Source organism: Pituophis catenifer, unplaced genomic scaffold (genome assembly GCF_029215685.1).
Source record: "Pituophis catenifer annectens isolate HBS135680 unplaced genomic scaffold, rPitCat1.0.hap2 SCAF_6, whole genome shotgun sequence".
NCBI classification, from domain to species: domain Eukaryota; kingdom Metazoa; phylum Chordata; class Lepidosauria; order Squamata; family Colubridae; genus Pituophis; species Pituophis catenifer.
The window spans coordinates 4,798,951-4,818,271 of record NW_027256886.1 but is presented as its reverse complement, the minus strand read 5'-3'; the positions used below and the strand labels follow the sequence as shown (position 1 = coordinate 4,818,271).

The following is a 19,321-nucleotide window of genomic DNA, read 5'->3' as shown; positions in this document are numbered from 1 at the left end:
TGAGGGCCTGTATACTGCACGAGTCAAAAAGAGGGCTGTGAAAATATTTACAGACCCCTCACATCCTGGACATAAACTGTTTCAACTCCTACCCTCAAAATGAGGTTGTAGAGCACTGCACACCAGAACAACTAGGCACAAGAACAGTTTTTTCTCAAACGCCATCACTCTGCTAAACAAATAATTCCCTCAACACTGTCAAACTCTTCACTAAGTCTGCACTACTATTAATCTTCTCATCGTTCCCACCACCCATCTCCTCCCACTTATGACTAACTTATTGCTGTATCCTTACGATTTATATTGTTTCCTAGTATGATTCGATTGCTTATTTGTACCCTATGACTATCATTAAGTGTTGTACCTTATGATTCTTAATGAATGTATCTTTTCTTTTAATGTACACAGAGAGTATATGCACCAAAGACAAATTCCTTGTGTCCAATCACACTTGGCCAATAAAAAATTCTATTCTATTCTATTCTATTCTATTCTATTCTATTCTATTCTATTCTATTCTATTCTATTCTATTCTATTCTATTCTATTCTATTCTACTCTACTCTACTCTACTCTACTCTACTCTACTCTACTCTACTCTACGTTATCCTACCTTACCCTACCCTACCCTACCCTATCCCATCCCATTCTACTAACCTCAGTTAATACTTGGTTCAGAAGTATCTTGGCCTCCTGGGAGACATTCCAGAGGTCTTTTTCTTCCACCATGATGGAATCCAGAAAGCCTTTCTCCAAGACCACATCAAAGCTTCCGTCCAGGAAAGTCAAGAACCGGGCATCCATTACCGCCCAATGCAAGCCTGAGCAATGCGCGTAACGGTCTTGCATGCTTGAAATGCACACCGCGGAATAATCTATGTTGGTGATGTCTGTGTATCCAAGCTGGAAAAGATCATAACTCAGGGCACTGTTCCCACAACCTGCAGAAGACACATTAGTGAGTTGGTTATTTCAGACTAATGTCTTTTCTAAAAAATTTCCAGTGTTGGAGCATTCACAACTTCTAGAGGCAAATTGTTCCACTGGTTAATTGTTCTCACTGTTGGGAAGTTTCTCCTTAGTTCTAGGTTGCTTCTCTCCTTGATTAGTTTCCACCCTTTGCTTCTTGTTCTACCCTCAGGAGCTTTGGAGAATAGGTTGATTCCCTCTTCTTTCTGGCAGTCCCTGGAAGACTGCTATCATGTCTCTCCTAGTCCTTCTTTTCATTAAACTAGACATACCCAACTCCAGCAACTGCTCTTTATATGTTTTAGCCTCCAGCCCTTTAATCATCTTTGTTGCTCTTCTCTGTACCTTTTCCCGAGTCTCAACATCTTTTTTTATAATATGGTGAGCGGATCAAGCATATGGGATTGCAAAAGAATCACGCTGAAAAATTAGACAAGGAATACTATTCCAGATGTCAGGGAACGGTTGCCAGAAATCTGGGATCTATGTTTTGGAAAAGACAATGTTTTCTACTGATATTTTCAAAGGATGCAGCAGTATGTCATATTCTGACAGAGATCTGGGCAGATTTTATGGTAATATTTTGTACATATTATAGTAATGTGTTATTAGTAAACCAGAAACTATTAGTAAATTACAAAATATAATGTAGATTCCCCCACCTTTCCCCCCCGCTAGTTCTTCTTCGTTTGTATTTTTAGTTTGTTTGAGGTTTTCTTGTTTCTAATTTTTTTTGGGGGGGGGGAAATCAGGCTTAAAGATTTTGATAATTGTATAATATTTTTAGGCAGGCAGACAGACTGAAAGATATTTAAAAACTCAGATCTTTGTTTCATGCCAGTACAATGATCTAATCAGCTTAACTACAGGAAATGCCACTAAAATACAGCTCCTGGGTTTAAAAAAACCCCAAGTAAAAAGCTTTTGTACGAGACTGAAATTCTCACTTCACCCTGAAATATTTGTATTTTAGATGGCATCCTTGTTTTCCGTAACATCAAGCTGTTCAAGAATTTGAATTTCGAAAATTCAACTGCCAAGAGTGTTAATGCCCGTATTTTATTCTGTTTCAGAAGCAAACTAATCCAGAGCTGCGTAAGCAGAAACACCTATGATCTAAAAAAACAATCTAAAATTAAGATGGTTATTCTTAATGCGACAGAAGGGGAGATTATTAAAGTCAGAGCTTGAGAGGAACAATATTAATTAAATTTAATTGTAGTTACCTTTAAATGTTAATGGACTGAAATAAAATTTAGCTTTTGTCCTAGTTTCACACATTATAGGTCCGTGATGGTGAACCTCTGGCACGCGTGCCACAGGTGGCACAGGGAGCCCTCTCTGCGGGCACGCGAGCCTTCACCCAGCTCAGCTCCACCACGCATGCGCACGTGCCTCCCGCCGGCCAGCTGATTTTTGGGTCTCTAACGCGGGGGCGGGGCACATGTGGGAGATGCATGCGCACGCACAGGGGGTCTCGCCCACATGTGCGGGGGTGGGAGGGGGTCTCACACGTATGTGCAGAGGGTAGGGGGAGAGCAAGGTGAAGCAGTGCGCCCTCCACGCCAAAATGGGCTGCGGGGTGTGTGTGACACAGACCCCCACGGCCTGTTTTTGGTCCCAGGAGGCTTCAGGGAGGCCTGCCAGGCTCAAAACGGGCCGTGTGGGGGGGAGGAGGGGTCGTGCGTACATGCGCAGAGAGGGTGGGGGAGCGTGGGGGGGTCACGCTCATGTTCAGGGGATGGGGAGCACGGGGGGGTCACGCACGCATTCGTGGGGAGCATGGGGGGTCACACACGCATTCATGGGGAGCATGGGGGGTCATGCATGCATTCGTGGGGAGCATGGGGGGTCACACACGCATGCGCAGGGGGCGTGGCATGTGGGGGGCATTGCATTATGAGTGTGACACGCGCATGCACGACCCCACCGCACTCCCACCGCTTTTGGCACGTGACGGCAAAAAGGTTAGCCATCACGGTTATAGGTAATCTTCAGCTTACTGTTGGTGACCATTTGAAGTTATAATGGACACCCCACCCCACCCCCTCAAAAAAAGTACAGGCAATCCTCAACTTACGACAGTTTATTGAAGTTACCACAGCACTGAAAACAGTGATGTCTGACCATTTTTCACACTTAACGACCGTTGCAGCATCCCCATGGTTGTGTGATTGAAGTTCAGACGCTTGGCAACTGGCTCGTATTTATGACGGTTGCAGTGCCCCAGGGTGACCTTTAAGGTTGCAGACCCCTGGTAGAAGGTTTCCTGCCTGAGCAGATGGTTGGACTAGATGACCTCCCATGGTCCCTTCCCTTGTTACTCTGTTATTAAAAACAATGAACAGTCAAAACTCTGAACTAGGATGATTTTTTTTCCCCCTGGCACCCAGAATGCCTCTGAGCATGTGCAGAGGGCATGCATAAAATCCAGAGGGGTCTTTCCTGAGAATCACAGAACAGGAGATCTCTCTCTTCCTCCTGGTTTAAGCCAGAGCTGGCGACATTTCTGCTTCTGAGGGCAAGAACCTACCACTCTGCTTGCTTGCCCAATTCCAGATGTGGCCACTTTAAATGAATTTCTACTCTTTTAACATTTCTCCGAGAAGATTTTATCCAAAGAAACGCAAGTGGCAGGACAGCAAACGGAGGAAAAGAAGAGAAAAACGGGGCAGAGTGGGTGCTGCAGATCACAATTAACCTAATTAGTGAGGAAACAGCGGTTAATGAGTGGGTTGCAATAAGCACTTTAATTACTTTTTGCAGAGAGCTTGGAAATTCATACGTCTGGCACCTTCTCGGAGAGAGAGAGAGGCACAGAGGCCTGGCGTCTAAAGACAAGACACCTGGATCAACTTGATTCCTCGGATTCTTGATCTAAGGCAGGGGTCTGCAATCTTAAACACTCAAAAGAGCCATTTGGACCCGTTTCCCACAGAAAAGAAAACACCGGGAGCCACAAAACTCTTCCCGTGCCTGACTATTTCCAGAGCGGCCACAAAACTAGCATATGTAGTTGAAGTAAATGTTGTTTTCTTCTGAAACTTTTCTTTTCTTGGATTTATCCATGATTGCCTACCGGGAGTTGAAAAGCTCAATAAATCGTGTGCCGGTGGGTGTCGCACATTGGCAGTTCTGACGTACATTTTGAGTGACAGGGAGCCGCAGCAGAGGGGTGAAAGAGCCACATGCGGCACCAGAGCCGCAGGTTGCTGACCCCTGATCTAAGGGGTCCCGACTGCTCACCTCCTGGAGGATAATATGCCACTGCAACCCCCAAAATAATATGCAGAAGAGAGCCGTGGTGTATACGGATTTGGAGCAGAATTCTCTTGCTTTTTTGCTTTGTAAGTTTCTGGTGCTCATGAGCGGCGAGAGCAGCTGGCCGATGTGGCAAACATGTGGCCACCAAAGGACACATCAAACAGGGGAAATCCTACTACCCCCCCCCCCCCGAAACCAAGGAGAGATTAAAAAGAGGCTTAATGCGCTGTGCAAAGCAGGATCTGGCCAGGAGCCATTGGCCTATGAAAATGCAGAAAGCTGCAGCTTTTAGTATAATCCCTGCCACAAATGCCATCATTTCTGGGAAGACTAGAAATGGTCGGAACATTTCTCTTCTGCTTTGCAAAACCAGGGTTTCCTTTCCATGCTGATTCCACATTTTTGGAGGAACAACATTGTTCCCCCCACCCTCCAGGGTGGATAAAAATCAATGATTTTTTTAAAAAAATCAAAAAAACCAGATTTTTTTGATTTAAGTAAAAAAACTTTTGGGGTAAAAATCTATCGTAAGATAGTTTTCTATTTAAGATACATCAATAATTTAGTTTATTCAGCATGAGACGGAGCTGAGTTATGTAGCAGGAGGCTGTATATTCTGCAACACTGGGACTATCGGTGAGTCAACAGTGGGTCAAAGGAGTAGCAGAGATGACAGTTGCTCTTTAAAGATTATGATTTAAATCAAGCCTTTTTACTTTACTTTTTTTTTCTTTTCTTCTTTTTTCTTTTCTTCTTTTTTCTTTTCTTTTTTCTTTCTTTTCTTTCCTTTCTTTTTCCTTTTCTTTCTTTTCTTTTCTCTTTTCTTTTTTCTTTCTTTTCTTTCCTTTCTTTTTTCTTTTCTTTCTTTACTTTTCTTCTTTTCTTCTTTTCTTTTCTTTTTTTCTTTTCTCTTTTTTTCTTTTCCTTTCCTTTCCTTTTTCTTTTCTTTTCTTTTTTCTTTCTTTCCTTTTCTTTCTTTCTCTTCTTTCTTTCTTTATATCCCACTTCTTATTTTTACAACGCATCCGACGCGCCTTCCTCCTCCTATTTTTCCCACAACAACCCTGTGAGGTGGGTAGACTGAAAGTGTAACTGGTCCAATCAACCAGCTTTCATGACTAAGGCGGGACTAGAATTGATGGTCTCTTGATTTCTAGCCCTGTGCCTTAAACTGGGGGTGGGGGAGGGGTGTGTGGCAGCTATGACTTGTAGACTTCAACTCCCAGAATCCCTGAGCCAGCGTTGCTGGCTCAGGAATTCTGGGAATTGAAGTCCACAGGTTGTAAAGGGGCCAGAGTTGCTCACCTGTGTGCTGCCCCAAACTGGCTTTCACCTGTAGTTGCTAGAGTTAAGAAATTGGTCTAATGACCAACCGTATTTATTTTTTTTTAAATTCTCCCATCTGAGACCAGTGGTGAGTTACTACTGGTCGTAGCGGCGGTGGATGGGGGCTCCGCTCACACATCCGGACGCTTCTGCGCATGCCCACGAGCGAACTGGTAGCGGCGGGTTTTGAAACCCGTCTGAGACTAAACCAGACCCGATCTTGCTTAGCTTCCAAAAGCAGTCCAAGTTGGAAATGTAAAGCCAGCTAGCATATGTGAGTGTATGTGGAGGCAGGGATAAAAATATCTTAATTATAATGCCACAGGCAAGCGGAAAAAAAAAAAATCACTGACAACCTCTCTGTATGTACCGTATTAAAAAAAAAATCCCAAACGCCGGAGGATATGATGGCTTTTAAGCTACCCATTTGATGCAAGAACAAAAGAAACATAAATTGTCCTTGCGCAGGCAATGTTGTCTGATTACGGCCGCCACCAAATAGGACCATTTCCAATGCTTGTCTCTGGATCGGGCCCAAAACAAGTATTCAACTGATATTCAAATGGAGCATGTTATGTATATAGGTAGTCCTCGACTTATGACCACAATGGAGCCCAACATTTTTGTTGCTAAGCTAGTGTTGTGACCCTAACCCTAACCCTAACCCTAGGCCCAAGTAGTTATTACCAGACACAATCAGTCCTAAACAAACATATTTTATTAGAACAGCTGAGAATTTCTTCATTCTCAGCTTAGTCCAAATTAAGTCCAAAACAAATTCTTCATAAACAATCCTTCGGCCTTATCACCAACCGTTGTCTTCTTTGGCACCCTGCCAAAGGCTTTTCTTGGCAAACCCCCCACAAAGTTCAGAACACAAGAAACAAATGTAGCAACGTTGCTTTCCTACAAAGATCCCAAGAGCCTTTGTTTTAAGCCTTCTGGGAAGGGCCAATCATCTCCTGGCCTTACTCCTGAGTCGTCCTTTTTGCTTTAGCTGCTCTTGCCTTCTGGCAGCTCTTCGCATGCATGCACTAGGAACAGGCTCCTCCTGTTCCTCTGCCTCTCTGCTATCCACCTCTGGAGGCTCTGGAGTCCACACATCACTCCCAGATGGCCCCATCTCTGCCTCCGACGCAGAGCCCTTGTCCGGGCATTCCTCTGACTCCATGACTGGCCCATTGTCCTCCCCAGCCTCATCACTGTCCGACTCCGCTGCCAGCTCCACAGGCTGCTGGCGGACCACAACAGCTAGACAGTTGTGCCAGTGCACTGTTTTACGGCCTTTCTTGCCACAGTTGTTAAATGAATCACTGTAGTTTTTAAGTTAGTAACATGGTTGTTAAATGAATCTGGCTTCCTCACTGTCTTTGCTTGTCAGAAGGTCGCAAAAGGGGGATCACATGACCCCGGGACATTGCAGCTGTTATAAATATGAATAGCAAGAGCACTTAGACTTATATACCGCTTTACAATGCTTTACAGCCCCCTCTAAGCGGTTTACAGAGTCAGCATCAGTGGTGGGCTCCTCCCGGTTCAGCCCGGTTTGGCCGAGTCAGTAGCGGTGACAATATGATGTCACCGAACCGGTTCTCTTTGTTTGGGAGCTGGGCCCTCCCGCCCACCCCAGTGTTATTCTTATCTTTTATTTGGCCCCACCCCCAATTTTTCGCTGCCTCCCGAGTACCAGCTGATCAGCTAGAAGGAAAAAAACTGTTTAAACTCTTGCCCCAGGGCTTCAAAGGGCCGCCCTACAGCTGATCAGTGTTAAAAGGCAGTGTGGTGGTAGACCAGTGTCTCCAAAAACAAATGAGTAGACTGGTGCCTCCAAAAACAAATGAGTAGACTGGTGCCTCCAAAAACGAATAGGTAGACCAGTGCCTCCGAAAACAAATGAGTAGACCGGTGCCTCCAAAAACAAATGAGTAGACTGATGCCTCCAAAAACAAATGAGTAGACGGGAACGCTCCAAGAACAAATGGTTAGACCAGTACAGCTCTGCAAGCAGTTAAAAGCCTGGTAGACCAGTACCTCTGCTAAATCCTAAAGAATTGTCACATGACCATCAAACCACACCCACAAAATAAGCCACGCCCACAGAACCAGTAGTAAAAAATTTTAGAACCCACCCCTGGTCAGCATGTTTGCCCCCAACAATCTGGGTCCTCGTTTTACTCACCTCGGAAGGATGGAAGGCTGAGTCAACCTTGAGCCTGGTGATATTTGAACTGCCAAATTGCAGGCAGCCTGCAGTCGGCAGACGTAGCCTGCAGTACTGCACTCTGACCACTGAGCCGCCATGGCTCGTAAGTTGCCAATTTTGATCAAGCAACCATGGAGATGCTGAAACAGTCGTCAGTGTGAAAAATGGACACACAAGTCATTTTTTTTCAGTGCCGTTGTAACGTCAGACGGTCACTAAATGAACTGTTGTAAATCAAGGACTGCCTGCAATGCCAGAGCTAGTAGGTTCTTAGCGTTCCTGGCTCTGAGCAGATTAACTTTCAAAATCTCAACTTCCGCCGTGATGCGTAATTGGGAGGCTGGATGCCTTCCTCACCTCTCCCGACCCACCTGGGGATCCTTCCTGCCACTTTCTTTCTAACCAAGGATGCATCTCCCCTTAATCACAGATCAGACAGACGGGTCGCCTAACAGGATCAGGGCATTAGTCTGCATTAATCCCAGAGTGCCTCTCTCTCTCCCTTGATCAGATTAAGGAAGGTCCGAGCTAAAAGCTAGAGCAAAATAATCAGATTAAAAAGATAAACCACTCTAGGTCAAATCGAGGCTCGGAGCTGCTCTCAGGCTGGTGGGACTTCCCAAACCAGCAAAGTCCTGTTTTATTTTGGTTTCTCTCCCCCCCCTCTCTCTCTCTCTCTCCCTCCCTCCCTCCCTCCCTCCCTCCCTCTCTCTCTCTCCCTCCCTCCCTCTCTCTCTCTCTCTCTCTTTTTAAGCTTAGAGATCTATTACCATGATGGCGAACCTATAGTATGCGTGCCAGAGGTGGCATGCAGAGCCTCTCTGTGGGCATGTGCAGTGGTTGCCAGCTGCTCTTTTGGTTTCCAACTGGTCTTCACTGGTGCCAGAGCAAAACGGCCTGAAAACGGCCCAAAAACGGCCTGAAAATGCCCCATAAAACAGCCAAAAAACAGGCATTTGCACTGGCTAGCTAGTTTTCGTGTTTCCGGCTCTCCGGCCTGCATTTATGCATGCATGCGCATTCACGCACGTTCCGGTTTGGGCACTCAGTGCCAAAAAGCGATAGGCCATCACTGACCTATTAGAAGCAAGAATCCCAGGAAACAAACAACGGGATCAGAATCCTTCCTTAGGAAATCGGAGACCCAACCGAGCTGCTCAGGAAGTCCAATCCGCATAACGAAGGACGGTGCCTGAGGATAGGTAAACTGCAGGAGACATTTCCTTTATAGCAGAGGTTCACAACCCCTGGTCTGCGCACCCCGGTACCGGTCCATGGCCTGTTTGGAACTGGGCCGCGCAAGGGATCGAAGCTTCATCTGTACCTGCACGGGATCGAGGTAACATGAGAAACTACCTTCCCCGCCTCCGTGGGAAAATCGTTTTCCATAAAAGCGGTCCCTGATTTAAAAATCGGTTGGGAGCTGCGTGCAGCTAGAGGCTGCCGTGTGGGTGTGTGGTGCGTGTGTGCTTTGCTCTGGGAGCGTTTGGGGAAATTTGGAGCATTAAAGGGGAGATTGAACTCTCATCTGGCTGTGTGGCCTTCGTGCCTTGTCCTGGGTCATCACACCGACTTCCTCGTGACTTTGCTTCTCAGGAGGTCAGAACAACTCATCTCGTGACCCCGGGATCCTGCAACTGTCATAAATACGAGTCAGTTTGCCAAGCGTCCAAATTTTGATCACCTGACCATCCCCATGATCACCATGGGGATGGTGCAATGGTCGTAAGCGTGAATAAGAGTCGTGTGATTTTTTTTCAGTGCCAGTCACTAATTGAACCGTTGTAAGCCGAGAACTACTTGTAACGAGGGGTACTAAATGCACCAAGGAGAGAAGGAAAATTATGCCAGCTGTTTGGATGCCAAGGTGACTACTGTGGGTGCTGTCAAGTTGGGTGACATCTCTGGAAACCCACTCTGCAGTGCAAGGGATGACAACGGTTTCTTGGAAACACTGAGAACTAGAAACTTGTGACTGGCCTTCCGCTAAAAAAACAGGGACAAAGATTCCACAGAAAAGCCTCTGCCGATGCAGGACACCGAGGTCTGCAAAAATGGAACCCCAGGATATAAAATCATACCTGTTATCTCTTCTGCGTTTCCAAAATTAAATATTGCATATTTCTTTATTTAATTTCCAAGTATTAAATATTGCGTCTTTATTTCATGGAGGAGGAAAGGGGACAAGACATCTGAATTTTTACAATATATTTTTTTAAGGGAACACGATTTTACAGGAACGGTGCCTGAAATTCTGGATTAAGCCTCTGAGTCAGAGTATACATTTAAAAAAAAATAAAAAAATTAACGGACACACCATTTGCTGGTAAATACTAAAATGGGTGTATTTTTATTATTGAGACACAGGCCAAGCTGACGCAAATATTTGAGGCTTGTGAATTAGCAATCTGCATATCATTTTTATGGCAGATGTCAAACCACCCTTGGCGAACAAATGATTCTTACTCCACAATACACTTTGGAAAAGCTGTGGGTGAAGAAATCTGAGCCAGATTTTAAAATAATCCTGACACACGAGCTCTGATCACGTGTACAGAGAAAAACAAGCAACGCAAAACACCACAACCAGAAAGGGGGTGTGTGGTTTGCGGTTCTTCCTGCTTTTTTTAGCGTCATTTGCTCAGTTGCAACAATCACAAACAGGTGAGTCCACGTGTCCCTTTTGATTTTTTCGGTATTGTAAATGGAAAGCAAGTTGCTAGTCCTCATGTTGTTACAGGAATGTAGAAACTAAGGCAGACATCCAAAAGTGTTTTTTTTTCTCCTTGTATTCGTTCATCAAAGTAAGTTCAGGAGCCAGACAGACTAATTCTTCCGTAGTTGTAGGAGCCTTCTTATCGTATCTATGATGAGAACAGATTAACTAAGATCCAATTTAGCTTAAAAAATGGAAGGAATGAGTAGAACGGATGCTACCGTGAGTTTCTGGAAAGGCCGTTATAAATGGAAGAAATAAACCCCACATACTGTCAAGTAAACTAGAGAAAGGGTCTAGATCTGTGATGGTGAACCTATGGCACGCGTGCCACAGGTGGCACGTGGAGCCATATCTCTGGGCACGCGAGCGTTGCCCTAGCTCAGCTCCAGCATGCATGCGTGTGCCGACCAGCTAATTTTTGGGCCTTTTGGGCCCACCGGAAGTCGGGAAATGGGCTATTTCCGGCCTCCAGAGGGCCTCGGGGAGGAGGGGGGCTGTTTTCGCCCTCCCCAGGCTCCCAGAGGCTTTCTAGGAGCCTGGGGAGGACAAAAAGCAGGCCTACCTGAGATGTAGCAGGCCTACATCGCGTGCCAAAAGCAGGGGGAGCGTGGGGCACATTGAATTATGGGTGTGGGGCACACACGTATGCGACCCTCCCGTGGTCTCCCCCACTTTTGGCACGCGACGGCAAAAAGGTTAGCCATCACTGGTCTAGATCAAACCTGACAACCTTAAAAAGGTATGAATTTCAACTCCCAGAATTCTCTAGCCAGCTGGGTAGAGAATTCTGGGAGTTGGAAGTCCATACTTTTTCAAGTTGCCAAGGTTGACCTTGGCACAGCTGAGGTTTTGAAAGAAAGGTACGGATGTCCCAAAGGTGTTTTTTTTTTTTTTTCAAGAGGCAACTGGACATTCTGGGTTTTTTTCTTTGAAGACGTTTCGCTTCTCATCCCAAGAAGCTTCTTCAGTTCGGGGAAGCTTCTTAGACAACCATGACTTGGACAACTGAGAATCTCCATAGACAAAGATACGGGTGCGTTCACAAAATGGCAACTATGGTGGGTTTGGCCAATCACAAGACACCTGTTCCTCAAAAGCCAAACATGGCTGCTCTTTCCAATTCCTCAGGATGCTCCTAACCCTAACTCGGTCCTTTTTTTTTCTGGGAAGGTGGCCACACTTCCAAGCCAAGGGTGAATGTAGAGCCAGTTTGCTGATGGTTAAGGCACCAGGCTAGGAACTAGGAGACGGTGAATTCCAGTCTCACCTTAGGCATGAAAGCCAGCTGGGTGACTTTGGGGTAATCACCAGGAGACGGTGAGTTCTAGTTCTGTCTTAGACACGAAAGCCAATTGGCTTTCACTGATTTTAGGTAAGTCACTCTCTCTCAGCTCAACCCACCTCACAGGGTGGTTGTGGAGAAAATAGGAGGAGGAAGGAGTATTAGATATGTTCTCTCTCTGCCTTGAGTTATTTATAAAACTAATAAAGGCAGGTATAAGTAAGTAAGTGCCAGTTTCTGGCCTTCATTATTTTTTAAGAATGGTTCTAAGATGTACATAGGACAGAGGCATTGTTAGAAATAGTTAACGCCTGAGGCTCTGGCATGCTTTCCAGCCTATTTAGCCTGTTTTTTTTTAAAGACTCACAGAATAAAATGAAGTAGGGTAGAATCTGGTGGCTCCTGGGCACCGCGTTGGAGATCCAAAAGCTAGTGCACCTATTCTGGGAATGCCATATTGCCCCCAAGTGGTCCTAAAGAGCAAGTGGATAATTCCTCTTTTTTACCAGAAGTTTCGCCATCCTGAAAGCTGTGTAAATTAAGAAAACAGAGGTTTAGCAAGCTAATCTATTGGCTTGCCCGTGGTTTGTTGAATAAACCACAATTCAACAGGATTTGTATGCGATCTTAGGTCGTAAACCGTGGTTGATGAATCACAAGGGATGGTTTTGCACCGAACAAGCCACATTATGGGTTAGCACGAACGCTGCCTAAGGCTAAAATAGAAGTGAAGTCAACAAGGACATTTCTTCCCTTGTTCGTTTTAGTTTCTGAATTCCGCAGAATTTGGAATCGTCGTTAGACCATGAAGCAACCAGATTATATGTTGCTCGTTTAAGGAATCAGGCAACTGCCAAATTTATCCAAACCCATCAAGCTATTTGGTCTCACATTTCACCTGGAAATTTCAGGATTGCTACACAGAAGTCATCACTGATCATACTGTATGGGTAAAGATATAGATAGTCCTTGACTTACGTCTGTAATGGCCCCTGCCAATTACGGCCATACATTGTGACAGTTGTAAACAATGAGTCGTCATGTGAGCTTCCCAATTTTACAACTGCCTTTTACATATGGTCATTAAATGAGCCCATTGTTCATTATGGGGCATGCTTCCAAAAAAAGAAAAAAAAAAAAAACGGAACTAAATACCAATTTTTGGGCCAAATTTATATATATTTTAATTGTTTTTAATATTTGTATTTCATGTTCTTAATTTTGGCTGTACACTGCCCCAAGTCCTCAGGGAGAAGGGCGGTATATAAATTGGAAATAAAATAAAATTAAAATAAAATAAAAAAGTCCTAACCGGAAGCCCCCCATTCAATTCTGGAGCCAACCGGAAGTCCAGTTCTCCCACCATAGAGTCTCCCCCTAGCACGGCGTCCTTTTTCCTCTACCTGTTCAAACTGAAAGCCCTGTCAATTGTGGAGCCGACAGGCGACAGGGAGCCGCAGCAGAGGGATGAAAGAGCCACATGCGGCTCCAGAGCCGCGGGTTGCTGACCCCTGGGCTAGAGAAAAGAAGGACTAGGGCCGTGATGGTGAACCTTTGGCACGCGTGCCACAGCTAGCATGCAAAGCCCTCTCTGCGGGCACGCAAGCCGTCACCCAGCTCAGCTCCACTGCACATGCACGAGCGCACACCTGTCAGCTGATTTTCGGGATGTGTGGGGGTGGGGGCATGCAGGAGATGCGTGCATGCGCAGGGGGGGTTGCGTGCATGCGTGGGGGTTGCACACGCATGCACGGGGCGGAGCGCGAGGGATGCGGTGGCGTCCCTCCCCCGCAACCCATTTTTGGGCCCAGGAGGTTGCAGGGAGGCCTGTTAGGCCAATAATGGGGCATGATTCACTTAACAGCTGCAGTGAATTGTTTAAAACTGGGCGCAAGTCTCTTAATGATCGCCTTGCTTAGTAACTGAAATTCTGGTTCCATGCATGGTCATAAGTCAAGGACTGCCTGTAGTTTTCTATGACCCAACAGTTTTGGATGACCAGCCCCTCCATAAATTGGTCTAATGTACTGTTTCCTGAAGTGTAGTTCAAGGTTCCTCAAATCAAAATTATTTGCCAGTCTGTACTGAAACGAAGTATTAAAATCCCATCAAACAATTGTGAGACCTACTAGTGGCAAGAAATGTGTCAATTTTAATTTTTAATACGGTAAAGATGGATAAATATTAAAAAAATGCAAACGAGCTCTTTTGGAGACCTCCATGGTTTTTATAAGTGGGAAAGGGTTCTGAGAGAAAAATGTTTAAGAAACAATAATCTATTTTATTGTTTTAACAATGCACAGCAGAAATGGATTCATCTTTTCTGAAACGTCTCTCGCTCAACTTCATTAAATAAATAAGCTTCACAAAAAGCAGAAAAGGACAAGAAACAATGAATGGAAACTAATCAAGGAGAGAAACCACGTGGAATTAAGGAGAAACTTCCTAACAGTGAGAACAATTAAACCACTCGCCTCCCAGAAGTTGCTAGTGCTCCAACACTGGAGGTATTGGACAACCACTTGTCTGAAATGGTATAGGGTTTCCTGCTTGAGCAGAAGGTTGGACTAGATGACCTCCAAGATCCCTTCCAGCTCTGTTATTGTTGTGTTGGAGGACTGATTGTCTGTAGCTCAATATTTCTTGAATTAGGCAACTATTTCTTGAATTAGGCAACTATAGAGCCTGATAGTACAGTGGACTAAAGCACTGTTATTAACATCTGCTGCTTGCAATTACTGCAAGTTCAAATCTCACCAGGCTCAAGGTTGACTCAGCCTTCCATCCTTTCAAAGGTAGGTAAAATGAGGACCCAGACTGTGGGGGCAATAAGCTGACTTTGTATAAATATACAAAAGTATGAAGGCTATTGCTTAACGCATTGTAAGCCGCCCTGAGTCTCCGGAGAAGAGCGGCATATAAATTAAAGCAAAAAACAAAAAAAACCTTTAAGGTGTCGGGATTTCGTAGCCACTTTTAATATTCTGGAGGAGTGGAGTGGACTGGAGTAGAAGAATAGAATAGAAAATAGTATAGAATAGAGAAGAGAAGAGAAGAGAAGAGAAGAGAAGAGAAGAGAAGAGAAGAGAAGAGAAGAGAAGAGAAGAGAAGATAGAATAGGGAATGGAATGGAATGGAATGGAATGGAATGGAATGGAATGGAATGGAATGGAATAGAATAGAATAGAATAGAATAGAATAGAATAGAATAGAATAGAATAGAATAGAATAGAATAGAATAGAATAGAATTTTTTATTGGCCAAGTGTAATTGGACACACAAGGAATTTGTCTTGGTGCATAGGCTCTCAGTGTACATAAAAGAAAAGATACGTTCATCAAGAATCATAAGGTCCAACACTTAATGATAGTCATAGGATACAAATAAGCAATCAAATCATACTAGGAAACAATATCAATAGTAAGGATCCAAGCAACAAAGTTACAGTCATGCAGTCATAAATGGAAGGAGATGGGTGATAGGAACGATGAGAAGACTAATAGTAATGCAGATTTAGCAACTAGTTTGACAGTGTTGAGGGAATTATTTGTTTAGCAGCAGCAGCAGAAAAGGAAACGCACAGGATTCCGATCCAGGTTTTGATCCCCAAGTCCTTAAAAAAATCAGTATTTCTCAAGCCTGGCAACTTTTAAGGTGGGTGGGACTTCAACTCCCAGAATTCCCCAGCCAGCTTTTAAGACTCTGGGAGGAAACAGGAAGCGCGCATGCGTGCCTTGAGCCGCCACAACAGGGGTCTCCTAAGCATGTCGACTTTAAGACTTGTGGACTTCAACTCCCAGAATTCCTCAGCTAGCAAAGCTGGCTGAGGAATTCTGGGAGTTGAAGTCCACAAGTCTTAAAGTCGACATGCTTGGAGACCTCTGCTCCACGACACAATCCCGGGGGGGGGGGTCGCTTACCCAGTACCAGGATCCGGTCCCCCGGCTTCAGTTCCGCCTCCAGCTCTTCGCGAAAAGCCTCCAAGCCCCCGAACCACTCGGTGGGCTCGGCCCCCTCTTGGTCATACCTCGCGTCCCAGAAGCCCCGCTCCCGGTACCCGGCGTTGGAAGCCGGGCGCTGCCTCCGCGGGGCCTCCTCCATTCGGGGGTAAGCCGGGGTGGAGGAAAGCCCGGCGGCCAGCCAATGGATGGAATTGCCCCCGCCGCCTGTGCTTGGCAGCCCTGGGACACCTGCTCGTCCACGTGGCCTGGCAAAACCACGTGGAGCTTCCGGTTGCTGAGCGGGGAGGGTGGATAAAAGCGCTCCCCCCGGAAACGCGAGCTAGGAGGGTTTGGGTCCGCTTTCTGGCTGCTGTAGGTCTTGTAGGGATTCTCAGCCATCCAGGTCACGGTTGTCCCAAAGGGGTTTTTTCAGCCAAGTTCAGAGAGCACCAAGGAGCCTTCATTTCAATCCTGAACTACCAATATCCCCCTTTATGTAATAATATGAAATATGTACTTATATGTTAGGGTGTAGCAGTGGTGAAATCCAATTTTTTTTTTACTACCGGTTCTGTGGGCGTGGCAGGGGAAGGATATTGCAAAATCTCCGTTCCCACCCACTCCAGGAGGGATACTGCAAAATCCCCATTCCTACCCCATTCCAGGGAAAGGATACTGCAAAATCCCCATTCCTTCCCCACTCTAGGGGAAGGATACTGCAAAATCCCCATTCCCTCCCCACTCTGGGGCCAGCCAGAGGTGGCATTTGCCAGTTCTCCGAACTACTCAAAATTTCCGCTACCGGTTCTCCAGAACCTGTGAGAACCTGCTGGAATTCACCCCTGAGGTGTAGGTATACACATCACCCCATTCGTAAGAGATCTGTAAGGGGTGTGCATAAGCGCACCAACGTGGCTACTGTCCCTGTCCTGTCCCCATTTATCCGTATCCATTTCCTGTATTCATAATCGTGTTTATACTTATATCTGTTATTTTATACATGCTTGACAAAATAAATAAATAAATAAAAATAAATGTATATAGCATATCTATATGCGTGTTATGTATGTCTACCCTTTTCAAGAACAGGCAACAATTTCAGTTTTAATGTGTGCTGGAGTGCCCACAGGAAAAAAAAATGACGATAAAAGTTATCTCTCTCTTATTGGATCTCCAACTCTCGGTGGCCTCAATCTGAAGAAGGAAATCTACGGGTGAAATCCAGCAGGTTCTGACAGGTTCTGGAGAACCGGTAGCGGAAATTTTAAGTAGTTCAGAGAACTGGCAAATACCACCTCTGGCTGGCCCCCGAGTGGGGTGGGAATGGAGGTTTTGCAATATCCTTCCCCTGGAGTGGGGTGGGAATGGAGATTTTGCAATATCCTTCCCCTGGAGTGGGGTGGGAATGGAGATTTTGCAGTATCCTTCCCCTGCCACACCCACCAAGCCACACCCACAGAACCGGTAGTAAAAAAAAATTGATTTCACCACTGACGAAATCCCAAAGGTGCTTTTTCGGGAGGCAACTGGACTTTCTTGTTTTTTCTCTTTTGAAGACATTTTGCTTCTCATCCAAGAAGCTTCTTCAACTCTGACAGGATAGTGGATAGTGGAAGGATTTATATTCTTTGCTGAGAGCCGTCATGACCATAAATCCTTCCATTCCCCACTATCCTGTCAGAGCTGAAGAAGCTTCTTGGATGAAAAGCGAAACATCTTCAAGAGAAAAAAAAAAGAAGGAAGTCCAGTTGCCTCCCGAAAAAGCACCTTTGGGACAACCATGGCCTGGATGACTGAGAATATCTACAGACTTTTAGCTATACAATTTGGGATGAACACCCTTTGAATGGTGTGGGAGTAGGAATGGATTTCCAGAGAGAAAATAATTGCAGACGACAGAAACCAGGAGCACCACTCAAGGAGCATCACTCTCAAAGGATGCAAATGACCAGCTGCCTGCAAGGAATATAAATCCTTCCATTCCCCACTATCCTGTCAGAGCTGAAGAAGCTTCTTGGATGAGAAGTGAAACGTCTTCAAAAGAAAAAACAAAGGAAGTCCAGTTACCTCTTGAAAAAAGCACCTTTGGGATTTCCTTCTTCAGATTGAGGACACCGAGAGTTGGAGATCCGATAAGAGAGAGATAACTGTCATTTTTTTTCCTGTGGGCACTCCAGCACACATTAAAAATGAAATTCTGTTGCCTGTTCTTGAAAAGTGTACACATACATAAAACGCATATAGAAATGCTACATACATACATGTATATACCTACCCCCTAACATATAAGTACATATTTAATGTTATTAAATAAAGGGGGATATTGGTAGCTCAGGATTGAAATGGTGCTCTCTGAGCTTGGCTGTTTTCTTGCAGACGTTTCATTACGCAGCTAGCCCTGATAGTGTTACCTAGTAGGGTAATGAAACGTCTGCAAGGACATAACCAAGCTCAGACAGCACCAAGGAGCTCCTAGTTGCAGATCCTCCATGGCATTTGCACAGGTTGCTGAAGCTATAAATGAGTAGGAAATTGTAATGCCGATTGAGCTTAATCAATTCTTCTTAAAAACAAAATTGCAAACTATAAAAACGTGCTTCCTTTCTGGGTTCAACGCCTGGCAAGTTAATATTAATGTTAGTTATTAATATTAAAACCTAAATATTAATAGTTAGTTAATAACTAAAACATAAATAATGGGATAAGGACCCTAGGGAGTAGGAGCTTCAGCTAGGAGTTATCTCTCCCTCCCTCCCTCCCTCCCTCCCTCTCTTTTCTCCTTCCTTCCTCCCTCTCTTTCTCTCCCTTCTTTCTCCCTTCCTCTCCCTTCTTCCTTTCTATCTCTCTCTTTCTTTCTCTCTCTCCCTCCCTTTCTCCCTCCCTTTTCTCTCCTCTCCTTTCCTCTTTAATATTAAAACTAAATATTAATAGTTAGTTAATAACTAAAACATAAATAATGGGATAAGCTCCCATAGGGAGCATGAGCTTCAGCTATGAATTATCTCTCCCTCCCTCCCTCTCTTTTCTCCTTCCCTCCTTCCCTCCCTCTTTCTCTCCCTCTTCTTTCTCCCTCCCTCCCTTTTCTCTCTCTCCCTTCCTCTCTCTCCCTCCTTCTCTCCCTCCTTTTTCTTTCTCCCTTCCTCTCCCTCCCTCCTTTCTATTTCTCTCCCCTTTTCTCTCCCTCCCTCCCTTTTCTCTCCTCTCCCTCCCTCTCTTTTCTCTCTCTCTCTCTCTCTTTTCTCTCTTTTCTCTTTCTTTCTCTTTCCCCCTTCCTCCCCCCCCCACCGTCTCTGTGTTTGATAATCACGCAGTATATTCAGTATATTAGTTTCCCTTCCTTTTCATTTGTTTTATTTTAGCACATTTCTTACACCTTTGTCGTGGAATCCAACGCTCGGTAGCCACGAACAGAGCCTTGCCAAGCCACTAGAAGTTAAGGGGAGAGGGGGGGGGCACGGAAAGGAGACCACCAGGAGAGGCGAAGAGATCCTTGGAGTCTTGGGCAAGGGGGTGGGGGGAACAAAAACAAAAACGCCTTGCGCATTCTTGCAAAGGAGCAGACTTTCACAGAAACACCCCGCTTAGAGGGTAGCGCTGAGCTGGCGGCTCTGTTTTGAT

General features: G+C 45.2%; 1 protein-coding gene across 1 annotated transcript in view; it reads right to left on the bottom strand.

The window, feature by feature from the left end:
- Nucleotides 1-15,863, bottom strand: part of EEF1AKMT4 (EEF1A lysine methyltransferase 4) — a 43,438-nt gene extending 27,575 nt beyond the window's left edge. Inside the window, exons 1-2 of the mRNA XM_070945851.1 lie at nucleotides 15,683-15,863; nucleotides 657-940 (exon numbers count right to left, since the gene is read on the bottom strand). Of these exons, the coding sequence (XP_070801952.1) occupies nucleotides 657-940; nucleotides 15,683-15,863 (465 nt within the window). The remainder of the gene's footprint in view (nucleotides 1-656; nucleotides 941-15,682) is intronic.
- Nucleotides 15,864-19,321: the final 3,458 nt, after the last annotated feature.